Source organism: Thunnus thynnus, chromosome 22 (assembly GCF_963924715.1).
Source record: "Thunnus thynnus chromosome 22, fThuThy2.1, whole genome shotgun sequence".
NCBI lineage: Eukaryota > Metazoa > Chordata > Actinopteri > Scombriformes > Scombridae > Thunnus > Thunnus thynnus.
The window spans coordinates 2,710,759-2,723,100 of record NC_089538.1 but is presented as its reverse complement, the minus strand read 5'-3'; the positions used below and the strand labels follow the sequence as shown (position 1 = coordinate 2,723,100).

General features: G+C 40.7%; 1 protein-coding gene across 2 annotated transcripts in view; it reads right to left on the bottom strand.

The window, feature by feature from the left end:
- Positions 1-12,342, bottom strand: part of frem1a (Fras1 related extracellular matrix 1a) — a 33,233-nt gene that overhangs the window by 4,052 nt on the left and 16,839 nt on the right. For both annotated transcript variants that reach the window (XM_067579690.1, XM_067579691.1), the window contains exons 11-30: positions 11,806-12,002; positions 11,620-11,710; positions 9,524-9,691; positions 9,215-9,423; positions 8,209-8,302; positions 7,794-8,046; positions 7,476-7,679; positions 6,088-6,273; positions 5,805-6,001; positions 5,503-5,713; positions 5,217-5,361; positions 4,984-5,125; positions 4,013-4,208; positions 3,573-3,837; positions 2,715-3,132; positions 2,132-2,333; positions 1,907-2,051; positions 1,692-1,821; positions 1,408-1,480; positions 269-418 (exon numbers count right to left, since the gene is read on the bottom strand). In XM_067579690.1, coding sequence (XP_067435791.1) covers positions 269-418; positions 1,408-1,480; positions 1,692-1,821; positions 1,907-2,051; positions 2,132-2,333; positions 2,715-3,132; positions 3,573-3,837; positions 4,013-4,208; positions 4,984-5,125; positions 5,217-5,361; positions 5,503-5,713; positions 5,805-6,001; positions 6,088-6,273; positions 7,476-7,679; positions 7,794-8,046; positions 8,209-8,302; positions 9,215-9,423; positions 9,524-9,691; positions 11,620-11,710; positions 11,806-12,002 — 3,676 coding nt within the window. The remainder of the gene's footprint in view (positions 1-268; positions 419-1,407; positions 1,481-1,691; positions 1,822-1,906; positions 2,052-2,131; positions 2,334-2,714; positions 3,133-3,572; positions 3,838-4,012; positions 4,209-4,983; positions 5,126-5,216; positions 5,362-5,502; positions 5,714-5,804; positions 6,002-6,087; positions 6,274-7,475; positions 7,680-7,793; positions 8,047-8,208; positions 8,303-9,214; positions 9,424-9,523; positions 9,692-11,619; positions 11,711-11,805; positions 12,003-12,342) is intronic.

Genomic DNA, 12,342 nt, shown 5'->3' with positions numbered 1-12,342 from the left:
ATGTGTATATATTTATAACAAAGTTTGTAGAATATTGAGTTCTGATTTGCGCATGAAGCCTTAGGTATCAACATCAACTTGGGTATAAACATTTTCGAGTTCTTGATCCGAATGCCATCTTGTGGCAAAAGACATTACTGCAACAGAAATACATTACAGTGATGGAAAACTTCGTTTTTTGTAAGTAAACGTGTAAAAAAGGGATAATGTACATTATTGCAAAAAAGTCTCTGGGATCCAAAAATACACAGCTGGGGCTTAATTTTACCTCTTCCCGAGTCTCTGATGGTGATTTGAGCTTTGTTGATGCTCCCAATTACTGTGCCTTCCGGAGAGACCAGCAGAACCTCAAATAGCTCCTCAGCCTCCTCAAGGTGATCCTGAATTATCTCAGTTTGCCAGCTCCTCTTTGATACTCCTACATGGACAGAAATATCAAAACATTTTACACAAGCTGATGCAGGTCTGATATAATTCTTTGTGACTCTGTCTGTCTTTATTTAGCAGCACACTGTAAATTACGAAAATTAATTTTGGTTGTTTTAGCTGTAAGGCCACTCACAATAGCATTTTTACAATGTTACAGTAAATGCCAGAGTAAGCTTGAAATGAACTAGTTCGTACAACATGTTGCCTGACCACATCTCAAAACAAAAGTGTTTATTGTTGTTCTAAATGGTCACACTCAAAGGTGTAATGAGGCCTGCTGTAATAGAGAGAAGGAAGACACAAATATTGTCCAAATTTGGACAGTGTCGTGGTGTCACTCTCATTTGTTCATAAAAAACAGAGGTAGTGGAATGAAGACTAAAAAAGAGGCTTGTGGGAGACAAATCTTGCCTACTTTCTCACCTTCACACACCTGGCTAATCACTGCACAAAGTGGGTGTGATGGTTTCAAAAAATTTGAAAAATAATTGGATGCAAACACCTAATTCCAACATAGGAAAGATGAGGGAGGGTTTCAGATGCAGAAATTTGGCAAGAAATTTTATTTGAAGCATACTGACAACTTTAAAGATGATGTTAACTTTCTCAGAACATCAATGAAGCATCATGGGTGTAATAGACAATTTTTCTTGTGGTTTACTCAGTGGGGTACTCCAGTATTTTACTATTGCACATCAAAGAATGAACTAAATCAGTGATATCAGAGATATCCAGATTTTTAGACAATAGTATGGGTCAAACTCCAAAACTCCAAAAGCAATGGATCCTACACTTCCCATAACTTTCCCATAACTTTCCTGTAACTTTCTGTTACAAATTTGTCTGTCTCCAGAGCCCCAGAAAACATCCAACTGTTTTTTCAGGGTGAGAATAAAGCGATCTTCATGCGCAAAATTGGTTGAGTGTCCCTTTAATTTAAAAAGCATACGCAGAGTGTCTATACTAATGAGCATATACCTGGATCAAATTGGATAAGGGAAGAAGGGCTTATGAGGAAATCTTTTCCAGCAGTTGCAGTCAGCTCCTTTACCTATGACAAAGACACATCATGGAGAGACAGGTCTTGAAATAAAAAATAAACTATAAAAAGACAGCTGAGCTATTATGACTCTGTCAAAAGTGCAGTTCAGGGCCTGTATAAATCTTACTTGAAGTATTTTATTGCACTTCTCCAGACAGATTTACATATAAACTGAATTCGTAATGACTCTTCAGTTTAAACAACAACATGGTTTGCAGACCTTGACAGTGATATATGAAGACTCTGCCATGTTTCCCTTCCGAATGATGTCCATTGAGACAGTTCTCTGCTCCTCACACACAGAGTACTCAGGCTGAGACAGCTCTACACTGGACCAGCTCAGTTCAAGTCTGCAACAACAAGGTCAACAGCGGTGAAATCCTAACTGTTAAATCAAGATGCCAAAACAATCAGTGTATCGTTGTTTTTTCTTACATGTGAGAGGGCCCAGTGTTCCCTAGAGGATCAGACACTCTGAACTCCAGGCTATCTGACAGAGACTCCCTGTCTGGATTTATGATATAGACAATAGTTCTCTTGTTCAGCTCCATCTGAGAGAAGCGCTGTGGTACAAAACCACCTGCAAGAGCAAAAATAAAGACTTATTTTTTCATTCTAAGTTAAGCTGTTATCAACAAAAAACAACATTCAATTCCTGACCTGTCGTGATGTTTTCTAGGTAACCAAAGTAGGGCTGGCGAATGATGCAGAATATCAGCTCTTCTTCTCTGCTATCGCTGTCTTGGGCTCTCAGCTCCCGAGATGACAGAAAAATTCCGTATCGTCCATCAGCTAAAAGCTCTGCCTTCCAAAGAGGGAGCAGCTTCACAACCTCAGGAGATGACTTATCCAAAGGCTTGATCTGAAAATACACACAGCTTGTAAAGGTTAACATGAATATCATAGAAAAGAGGTATTTTAGACTTGTGAAATGATGTGACATAGCCCATATGACAAATACAAATGTAACTATCTAGATTTTAAATATTCTGCATCTATTTTCTATAGAACAGTGATGCAACAGAGCACCAAGATGCTTTTTTGTGTCTGCCCAACACTTAGCGGTAGCATAGAGAGAGTCACTTCTTTTGCCACCATTTGCTGTTTTATTTAAGAAGATGTAATTGGTTGGAACTTTCAGGGGACATAACACATCCTATATTAGCAATAAATGATGGCTGTGAACAGCAAATGTTGCTAAGGAGTTGTGAAACAAAGCCAAAGTACACCGTTTATCACTTACCTGAATAGTGAAGAACACAGGTTCAGTATGTAACCGCCCATCAAGCAGGAAGCCTCGATTGGTGCTGTCAGAGGCAGTAAAAGCAAATCGGTCGATCTGCGACGGTCCCCCATCATGTTTATATGTTACCTCTAGTTCCTGTATGTCTCTCTGGGTGAAGTTTGAGCCAGTAGTCAGTGTGGTTCCACTTAAAACCAGCCTGCCATACTGTGGAGGCTGCAGAAGGACAAAGGTCAGACCGTTGGCTGGAGTGTCTGGATCAGACATGGCCAGGCAGTCAGGACCCAGCATCATGGAGGATCCTTGGGGAACTGTAAGGCCTTTGTTGGAGGACAAAGATGGCAGGATGCGATCCACCATTTCCACTGCAACCTCAAAGCTTCCATTTCGGCTAGTCTTACCATTACTAACAACAAACCTGCCAAAACATACAAAGATTAGATTGGATAATGGAAAACCATGGCACCAATTCATCTAAAAATGTGTGGAAGCATTTTGGATTCAAGACCATAAATGGAAAAATCATGGATAAAGTTGAGGCTGTTTGTCCCTTTTAAAAATGCAACTGCAAGAGTCTGTTGCAGCTGCTGCTTTTTCTGCCCAGATTTCAGCGCTAACAATTCAGTGACCTCCTTGAGTGTCATCATGTTTGCGTCGTGCAAAATCAGATCTTCTCAAGGAAGATATTCAGCCCTGTTCTGGTGGCAGTACTTTTTAGTCCTTACAGGTACATACAAACTACGCAGGCCATGCAACTAGCATGGTAGCTGCTGTCTATGCATACTCACTGGGAAAAAGTAAGTATATCAAAAGCCTTGGACAAGCTCTTGAGCAAGCAAGAAAGGCCTCCAGACTCACTGAAAGGTTTCTGTGGGTGTGCTGGCTCGGTTGTCGTGCACATAAGCCACGATGTTTGCTGCTATGTCCATTTGGCTGAAGGTGGAGATGGTCAGTCCAGGATGTTTGATGTATTCTATGTGTCCGTGAGCAGGCGGGTTGGTGATGACATACAGAAGCTCCTCAGGTTTGTCTGTGCCGTCTGTGGCTAACAGCACATCTGTGGTGAGAACCACACGATCGCCACGGTTGACGTTCACTGGCTTTACAAAGATGGCGATATTTCCTGAAAAAGGTGGTGGAGACATTAAAAATTGAACCATAATACTTGGCAGAGTGAGGAGAAACACATTGGACACATGAGCTTGTGACTGACATGGAGGCAGTCACAAGGACATCACAAGAAGCCAATTTTATTCAAACCTATGTCTAATGAAGAATTTAGGACTGAATTCCAGTACCTTTTTCTAGATCTTTAACAGAGATGTAGAAGTGCTGTGGGGGTGATTGATTCTTTCCATCCAGCAAGTAGAAGACAAAGAAGTCCTGTGTTTTAGCACCGTGCTGGCCTTTGTGCATGTAGCGCAGAAGGTTCATATCAACCATTTCCTGGGTGCAGTTTGTCCCAGCTGTCAGTGTCACCCAGTCCTGACCTTCCTAAGATGGGATCAGTCACAGTTAGCAGCATTTATAACCCTTTTGGATGGAGTACAGATGTGCTGGTATACTGGTTTTACTACATACCTCAGTGAAATATTCCAATGGTAACAATTAGACAACAATTTCTATTACCGTCATTACCGTAATTATCACAGTTTTCAGAGAGCACCAAGAACACAGAGTAGTGCTCCTGCCTTCACCAGTGTTTACAGTGACACCTTACTATAAAGTAGCATATCTCAAATGATGGGAATTAGGACTATTTCTATAAACAATGGATGTTGGTTTTGTATGTTAGGATGCTAACATTTGCTAAGTAGCACTAAACATAAGATACAGCTGATGGGGATCTACTGTGTGGTTTGGCAGGTATTTGGTCATTAAGAATTGGCCAAAGGAAAATTTTGACCAGATGATAACTCTAGATGAAAAGTTTTTAAAATTCATCCTCTGGGGACCATAAATATCCGTACCAAATTTCATGGCAATCCATCTAATAGCTGTCAAGATATTTCTATAAAAACAAAAACAGCAACCTCATGGTGGCACCAAAGGAAAAGTCAGGAATCACCAAAATCATCAGAATACATGATTTGTACAGAATTTGGTGCTGATCCATCAAGTAGATTTCACTGAAAGACTAAAAAATCTGATCTACTGGTGGCGCCAAAGGAAAAGTCAGAGGATCATCCTCTGGGGACCAGACAGACAGACCAACATTGCCATCCCTACAGCTGCCAGCATGGTTAAAAATGTACAGCACTACACCAACCTTCAGCTGCAGTAGCCCTTGGGTAGGAACACTCTCAAATATGTACACGACCTCTGCAGAAGGAGAATCACTGTCCTGTGCAAAGAGTGTAACACTGGATATAAGCCTGGCCTCTCCTGGCTCCACCTCAAGTCCATTGTTCCTGAAGGACAGAACAATGAGACAAGTCTCACTTACTTTGCCACGATCATGTGTTGACTCAACAGGAAGTGTAATGAAAATTTTAGTCTCACCTTATGACATAAGGCTCCTCGTCATTGACTGGCAGGACTTTAACCATCACTTGTCTGTGGAGTTGGTGCCTGCCATCGGTTAACTGGATAGTAAAACTGTCGTCCATATTCTCTGAGTCATCATGCATATACATCAAAGTGTTACCTGCAAGCCAATGAAGATACAGAAAGGAATTTGTAATCTTTCTCACAGGGCACGAATGCAGCATTAGCCCTAAGAAGTCCTACTCTGACCATAAACCAGTCATTTTCAGTGCTATGTGAAGTTTTAACATGCATAAAGTACCGCTTATAAGATCTGTCATTGTAAAATCGACCACTGTGGATTGAGGACTGGCCTCCCGTTGCTTGTAGGCTGGCTGTCCACTGCTGTGGTGGATGATACTCCCATGCTGAGGGGGTTTAACCACACTGAAGAGCAGGACGTTCTTGGGTACATCCAGATCCATTGCATGTAACACCGACGAGTCCAGCTCCTTCATTTCTCCTTCTTGTACCTCATCACACAGGAAACTTAGTCAATAAATTTTGTGGACAAAATCTCTTGGGAATGTTTGGTCTTTAGTTGTGAGACTGAACATAACTTACTGTGATATTTCGAGCCATGAACTCTGGGATCTCGTCGTTTGTTGGGTTGATTATAATGTAGAAGGGCACATTGGCTGAGCTGTGTTTGCCGTCTGATATGCAGAGCATTAACTGGTCAGTTGTTGGCTCCATCCTCTGGTGTCTGGACTGTACGTAGTTCACATGACCATCAATGATGTCTTTGTATGAAAATGAAGCTGGAAAAAAAGAAGGTGAGAAAGAAAAACATTTAACTTTTTTTTGGTTTCATCTGTCTGATGATAAAATATATCATAATGCTTACCTATGCTTATGCCCATGTTGCTTTTCTCAAAGCCAGGACTGGGCAGGATATTTTCAATGTAGCCAAACTGGGGCGGAGAAATCAGACTGACCACCAGCTTGTCCAGGATGGTGTCCACATCAGAGGCCTTCAAGTGAGACACTGTTATCGGGGCAGTCCCCCCTTCATCTACCACAAAGATGTCTCCTACCAACAAGAAAGGTACAATCATTGTAAAATATGCTAAAATTCCTGTAATCAATCAAATAATTAAACATATAGCAGGTAAACTTACAGTATACTCTGTCCAAATAAAATAATTTTTCAGCTGTGTATGTATCCAGACAGGAGCAGTGAGGTTTCATATGAACTATACCATATAAAATATCTCTATATCACAGGTGTATATGAAAAAAGACTTTGCTTTTTTACTATAGGCAACACTAAAGACTGACACAACATTTAGAGCAATACATTTTGATGGAATATCTTTTTTGGCCACTCTGGGGAAGTATAACTCTATTTAGTTTTTGTGGATAAGAAAAGCTAGTTATTTCCAGTGATTTTTTTGTCCTTGTAGAGCTAAATGTAAGATAATTATACTTTGGAACAAAACAAAATGAATAACTTGAACCAAATTGTGTACTTAATTCTATTCATACAATTTTATATTAATACCAATATTTATTTTCAACAGCAACATGACCTAGTTCAAATATGTCAGTGAAACTACTGACTACTCTTTCAATTTTGATGCAAGTTCATATACTGTATGTTACACGAATGTAATTTGTTTCATTCATTAAAAAGAACCATGATGTGTATTGTAATTGAAACGTGGGTGGTGGACACGGAGGGTGTCCATGCTAATCACTTTGAAGGGCTGGTGTGGTTTTAAAAGTTTGGCAACCACTGCAAAAATATCGCTTCCATGGCAGAAAGATAAACTTGTTGTAACAGGAAAAGCACAGGTATAGCTAATAGCATTAACAATGGCTCCCCTGTGAGTTCCCTGCTAATCAATGCCAGAGAGTAAACCGGGGGCCTGGAACAGACACACTTAAAGCTGCTACAATTAATTTATTAATTACACCTTTGTTTTACCTACTGTGATGTACTATGACATGTCAATATTCCTGCAGGCCTTCAACAATCATAAACATGTAAGGTGTAAAGTAACAGCAATGCTAACAATAGAGAGTGCAAAATATCAATCAAGACGAGGTCTAATCAAGCAAAATAAGTGAAAACACCTGTGTAGGTGGAGCCTGGGGGTGTAATGGGTTTTACTATTTCATTTATTTTCTTTGATACAGCATGGTGTTATTTACTTTTTTGCATTTGTGAGTCAAGTTAGAGCTCAAAGTAGGCTCTCTGGACACCATACAAGTGACATAGAAATGGCCCACCTGTTGTAAGTGAGGGTGGCTGACTGTCTACTGGAAACACTGTGATGTGGAGGTCGTACACAGGAAGACTGTGATGTAGCTGCGTCATGCCTCTGGTCCTGACAGGATTTCCTCCACCACAGCATAGAGCAGAGTTTTCTGTTTCTCCATCAGAAATAACGAAGGTGATGGTGTCATGTCGAGGAGTGAGTCCGATCTCCAGTCCTAAAACAACAATCATAAACATAGTATATATACACTTTCACACACAGTGTCTAATTATTCATCTCCTACTAGATGGTCCTATGTAGGGGTCTAACCCAACCCTCCACTGCCTACCTGTATGTTTGTAGCTGATAATCCCTGCAGTGATGTCTGCCTGGATGAAGCGATCGATGACAACACCGTTTCGGAGCACCACACCGTGATACGGCTGCCGGGCAATCAGGAAAGCCAGGCTGCTGTTGTCACTGTCTGCATCAGTAGCATAGATATACTCAGCTGTGATGACTATTTCCTCTCCCTCTGAGCAGCTGAGGACTGGTTTCAAACCAGTGACCAGCACTGGGACCTCGTCATTGATAGGGGTCACCTGGAGATAACATGCAAGGCATTGCGTTTCATACAAGTGTACGGCTTTAGTAAAACAATCCATGGTTCACTTTTCACTTTAATCTTACTGCAAACAAGTGTGTAAAGCCAAGCGTGTCAATTTCTAAAGAAATGTGTTGTTTTCTCAAATGAGAGAAATTACCTTCACTTTTAGAACAAAACTGACTGAATTGGTGCCATCTGTTGCTGTGAATTCAATGTTGTCCTCCACAGTTTCTGAATTGTCATGATTGTACCTGTAAAGAACAGACAAAATAAAGAGTCATGAATTAAAGTCTCAAAACAACGAACATGTGAATTTAAGCCTTAATAGAAATTATTTTTTGCAAACTTTGGCATATGATTACTCAGCTATCTTTAAACATTTATCCTTAAAATAATTTCAAACAGCTACCAGTGACACCTCACAAATATCAGGATTTGGCAAGAACTTTGTTAAATCATGCTCAATTAGATCATTAAATTTCACAGTATTCTTGAGAACACACAACGAGAGAGTGATGCCATGTTTTTCCACCTGGTTTATGATTATGAAAGTTCATCAGAGTTTGTTTGCCAAAAATGAGGTTGACAAGAGCTGTGAGAGTGAACCAAAACTGTAACGTTGTGGGCTGTCATCAAAAATCAAAACAATCAGCTAAAAGACATGTAAAAGTAAAACTACAGTAGCTCTCAGCTCAGAGAACCTAACTAGAGCTAAAAAGCCAGTCAATGTTGGACTTTGACATCAGTTAGGTAGAGAGACACATGACTCCAGAAGGATGCTCATGCTGTCTGCTGGATGTCTAAGTAGGCTGTTTATTGCTAGCACATTAGCCATAAAAACCTGATAACTTGATGGTATATTAGAATTTTGTTTTTTCTGCCCCGTAGAGGTCAAGAATCACTTGATGCCACTTGAGCCACCATGAGTGTCCCAAGATGTGTGCTAAGTTAATTAGATAGTTTATTAGATACAGTACATCTGTACAATATAAACTAGTCAAACTGTGCAGCCATGGCAGTTGTGACAGACCAAACAGAAGCACAATTCAAACATTACCCTTTGTTTTGACACTTGACATTACAGCTCAACCTTGCATCATACTAAGAGTTTCAGGCTTAGATCGTACATGACATAACGAAATGAATTAACCAGGATGTCTGACCTAACTTTAAGACTCTTCAGGTCATGCACAGTGAAGGCCTGGCCTGGTTTTAGCAGGGAGCTGCCAAGCTGCAGAGCCCCATGCTGTGGTTCCCTCTGAAGCTCCACCTGCAGGGCTTGTTCCATGGAGTCCACATCTGAAAGCAGCAAGTATTCAGGGCTCAGCCAGCACTCCCCTCCTTCATCTACTGTCAGAGGGTTGGTGATGACCTGAAACATAGACCCACATGCAATAAATGTAATTCTTTTACATAAGGTCAAATTTATAACGTTGACATTGGAGGCATGGTTGCGCGTCTATGTACTGTACCTGTGGCGGCTGGTTGTCCACTGGCACCACAGTGATGTTAAAGCAGATCCCTGTGACTGTTTTACCAAGGTGGTTGGTTACAGAGAGAACAAACTGGATATACTGGGGATAAGGGCCGATGTCCATGATTGGAGGCATGTAGGCCACTTTCATGAAGTTCACGGCATGCTAGAAACAAGAAAAGAAAAAATGTAATGAGTTTTGAACAAGCCATACTCGCCTCATGTACCTACATTCTTTCTTACAGGCTCTTTTATTATTTAGGTTTATAGTGTTGATGGTGGAGACTTAGCAGTGGCTGGCATGTCAGCTGCTGTACCAGCTATGCAAGCATCCAGTTCTGTGGCTGAAAAGATTCAGATCTTCATTGCAGCAGCCAGCTCAATCTTCAGAGGCATGGAAGACAGAGTCTGATAGAGTTACTGCTCCACTGTCCTTATGTTTAATGCCTTGTTGGACCCCTGGAGTTCAACTGGATGGATATTAACTCCAGTCAACATATTTCAGCTGATTATTTTCCAAGGACAATGGCAATGGTATAACAGGATGGTATAAATAGACTTCCGATAAAGAAAGAAGAGTTGGGATAAAAACACTTCACATGCAAATAGATTATACTATAGTTTTATTTCCTGCATATATTTTTGTTTTCATGTCTTTATATGCAACGAAATAAATTTTAAAATTGAATTGTTTTGATCCTAATATTTCCACTGAGTCACATAAGCATAGATAGACTTTCAATGCAAAAGGCACAGAAACACTTCAGGCACTTCAGGATAAAATCATTTTACATATAAATACTGTATTATAAACTTAGCACAAAAAGTAAGGAAATATGTGTTTGGTAGATTATTTCTTTGTTGTAACAATGCTTCTTGGAAATAAATTTTATACTGTTGGAAAGCCTGTTTATTTACCTTTAACATGGTGCCACATTTGTAAGGAACATGCATTTGTGGGATGAGCAGCAGAGCTGAGTATGAAGGTTGCACCCATGAGCAGGCAGCACCTGTGAGCATGGGCCCTGCTACAGTGGTCAGTAGGTGTCTGCTCCAAGAATCAGCATGCCACATTTGACTGATCTGGATAGGGCCCGTGCGATAGGACAACTTCAAGCTGGTGTTACGCAAAACCAAGATGTGGCATTATTTGGAATGACCCCTAGTACCATCTCCAAAGTGAAGGCCAAGTTCCATATAACGGGGGATGTCAGAGACAGGCCGTGAAGTGGGCTTCCCAAGAAGACGACACCCCAAGAAGACTGTTTGGAGGCAATCTCAATGCAGAGAGATATTGAGATGAGATTCTGCAACCAGTGGCAATCCCATATCTCCACAGTCTGGGACCGAACTCTATTCTCCAAGATGACAATGCTCGCCCCATCAGAGCAGGGTTTATCAGACACTACCTCCAGAATTTGGGAGTGGAGAGGATGGAATGGCCTGCCCGCAGTCCTGACATCAACCCCATTGAACACTTGTGGGATCAGCTTGGGCGTGCTGTTCGTGCCAGAGTGACCAACACAACCTGACTGAATGGGATGCCATCCCACAGCAGTGTGTGATCAGGTTGGTGACCAGCATTAGGAGGAGGTGCCAGGCTGTTGTGGCTGTGTATGGTTCTTCCACACGCTAGTAAGGCTCCTGTTTGTTAAATGAATAAATTGTTAAATTGCCAATATGTCTTGTTTCTAATTTACCAAACACAAATTTCCTTACTTTTTGTGCTTTAGTTTAGTTTTATTTCTCTCTCTGCTGTATTTGTGTGTACAGTATAAATAGTTAAATTATACTTTCTTCAACCTTGAACTGGTCAATGGTAATAAAATATTGAGTGATTATCACTAAGATTTGTAAATATTTGTGTATTTTTTTCCTGTACTTTGGGTTTCTTGCAGCTTCATAGTTTGTGAAATTGACAAAACGAAAAGTCAGACTTATAGCTGAGTTTCTTCTGAAAAAAGGATACCATGCATGTGGAGTAAGGACAGTTGATTAAATGCTAAACAAAGATAAAATGAATGGATAGAAAATCAGCTGAACATAACCAAATCAACCTTGACTCCAAAGAGTTTTAAAAATTGAAAGAATTACCTGTGTAAAGAGCCTCAACACTGGTGCGTTGGAGTCTTTGGTAAATTTGGGTATGCTATCCACCAGGAACAACCTGCCTGCATCTGGACTGCTGCTCATCAAGACAACAACACATAGTTCAGACAGAATGCTTTTCCATTGGTCGGTGTCCAGTGTGTTTGTGACTGAAGGCGAGGACATACTAACCTGTGAGGACCGGTGAAGAAAGGTGGAGTGGTAACTGTGAATGTAAGCTCACTGTCTGGTGACTCCTGGTCTACAAAGTGAAGCTGCTGCCGTGTTATATGGACGACTTCTGTTTCTTTGATCACAAGACACCGGCTGGCTCCAAGAACCTCTTTAGGTGGTTGGTCTGGTACAGGCTCTATGTGAACAATCACCACCTGCACAACAAATAAATCATCACTGATCATTAAATCAAATATCAAGTAATGTTTGTGATGGAATTTCATTGCAAAAATAAGTTTCTGGGCTTCTTATATCAGAAGGATGGTTTCTTAGACAATGGATTAAGACGATTTTGGATTTCCCTGCAATTTGGTGCAGGCATTCATAGTCCCTGGAAGATGAATCCTAATGACACTGGTGATCCCGTGAGGTTGACAGTTTTTGTTTTAGTGGACTATCTCAACAACTATTGAACTACAGAATTTGGCACAGACATTGAGAGTTCCTACAGGATGAAACCTAAAGATGTTGTTGATCCTGACTTTTCATTACCAC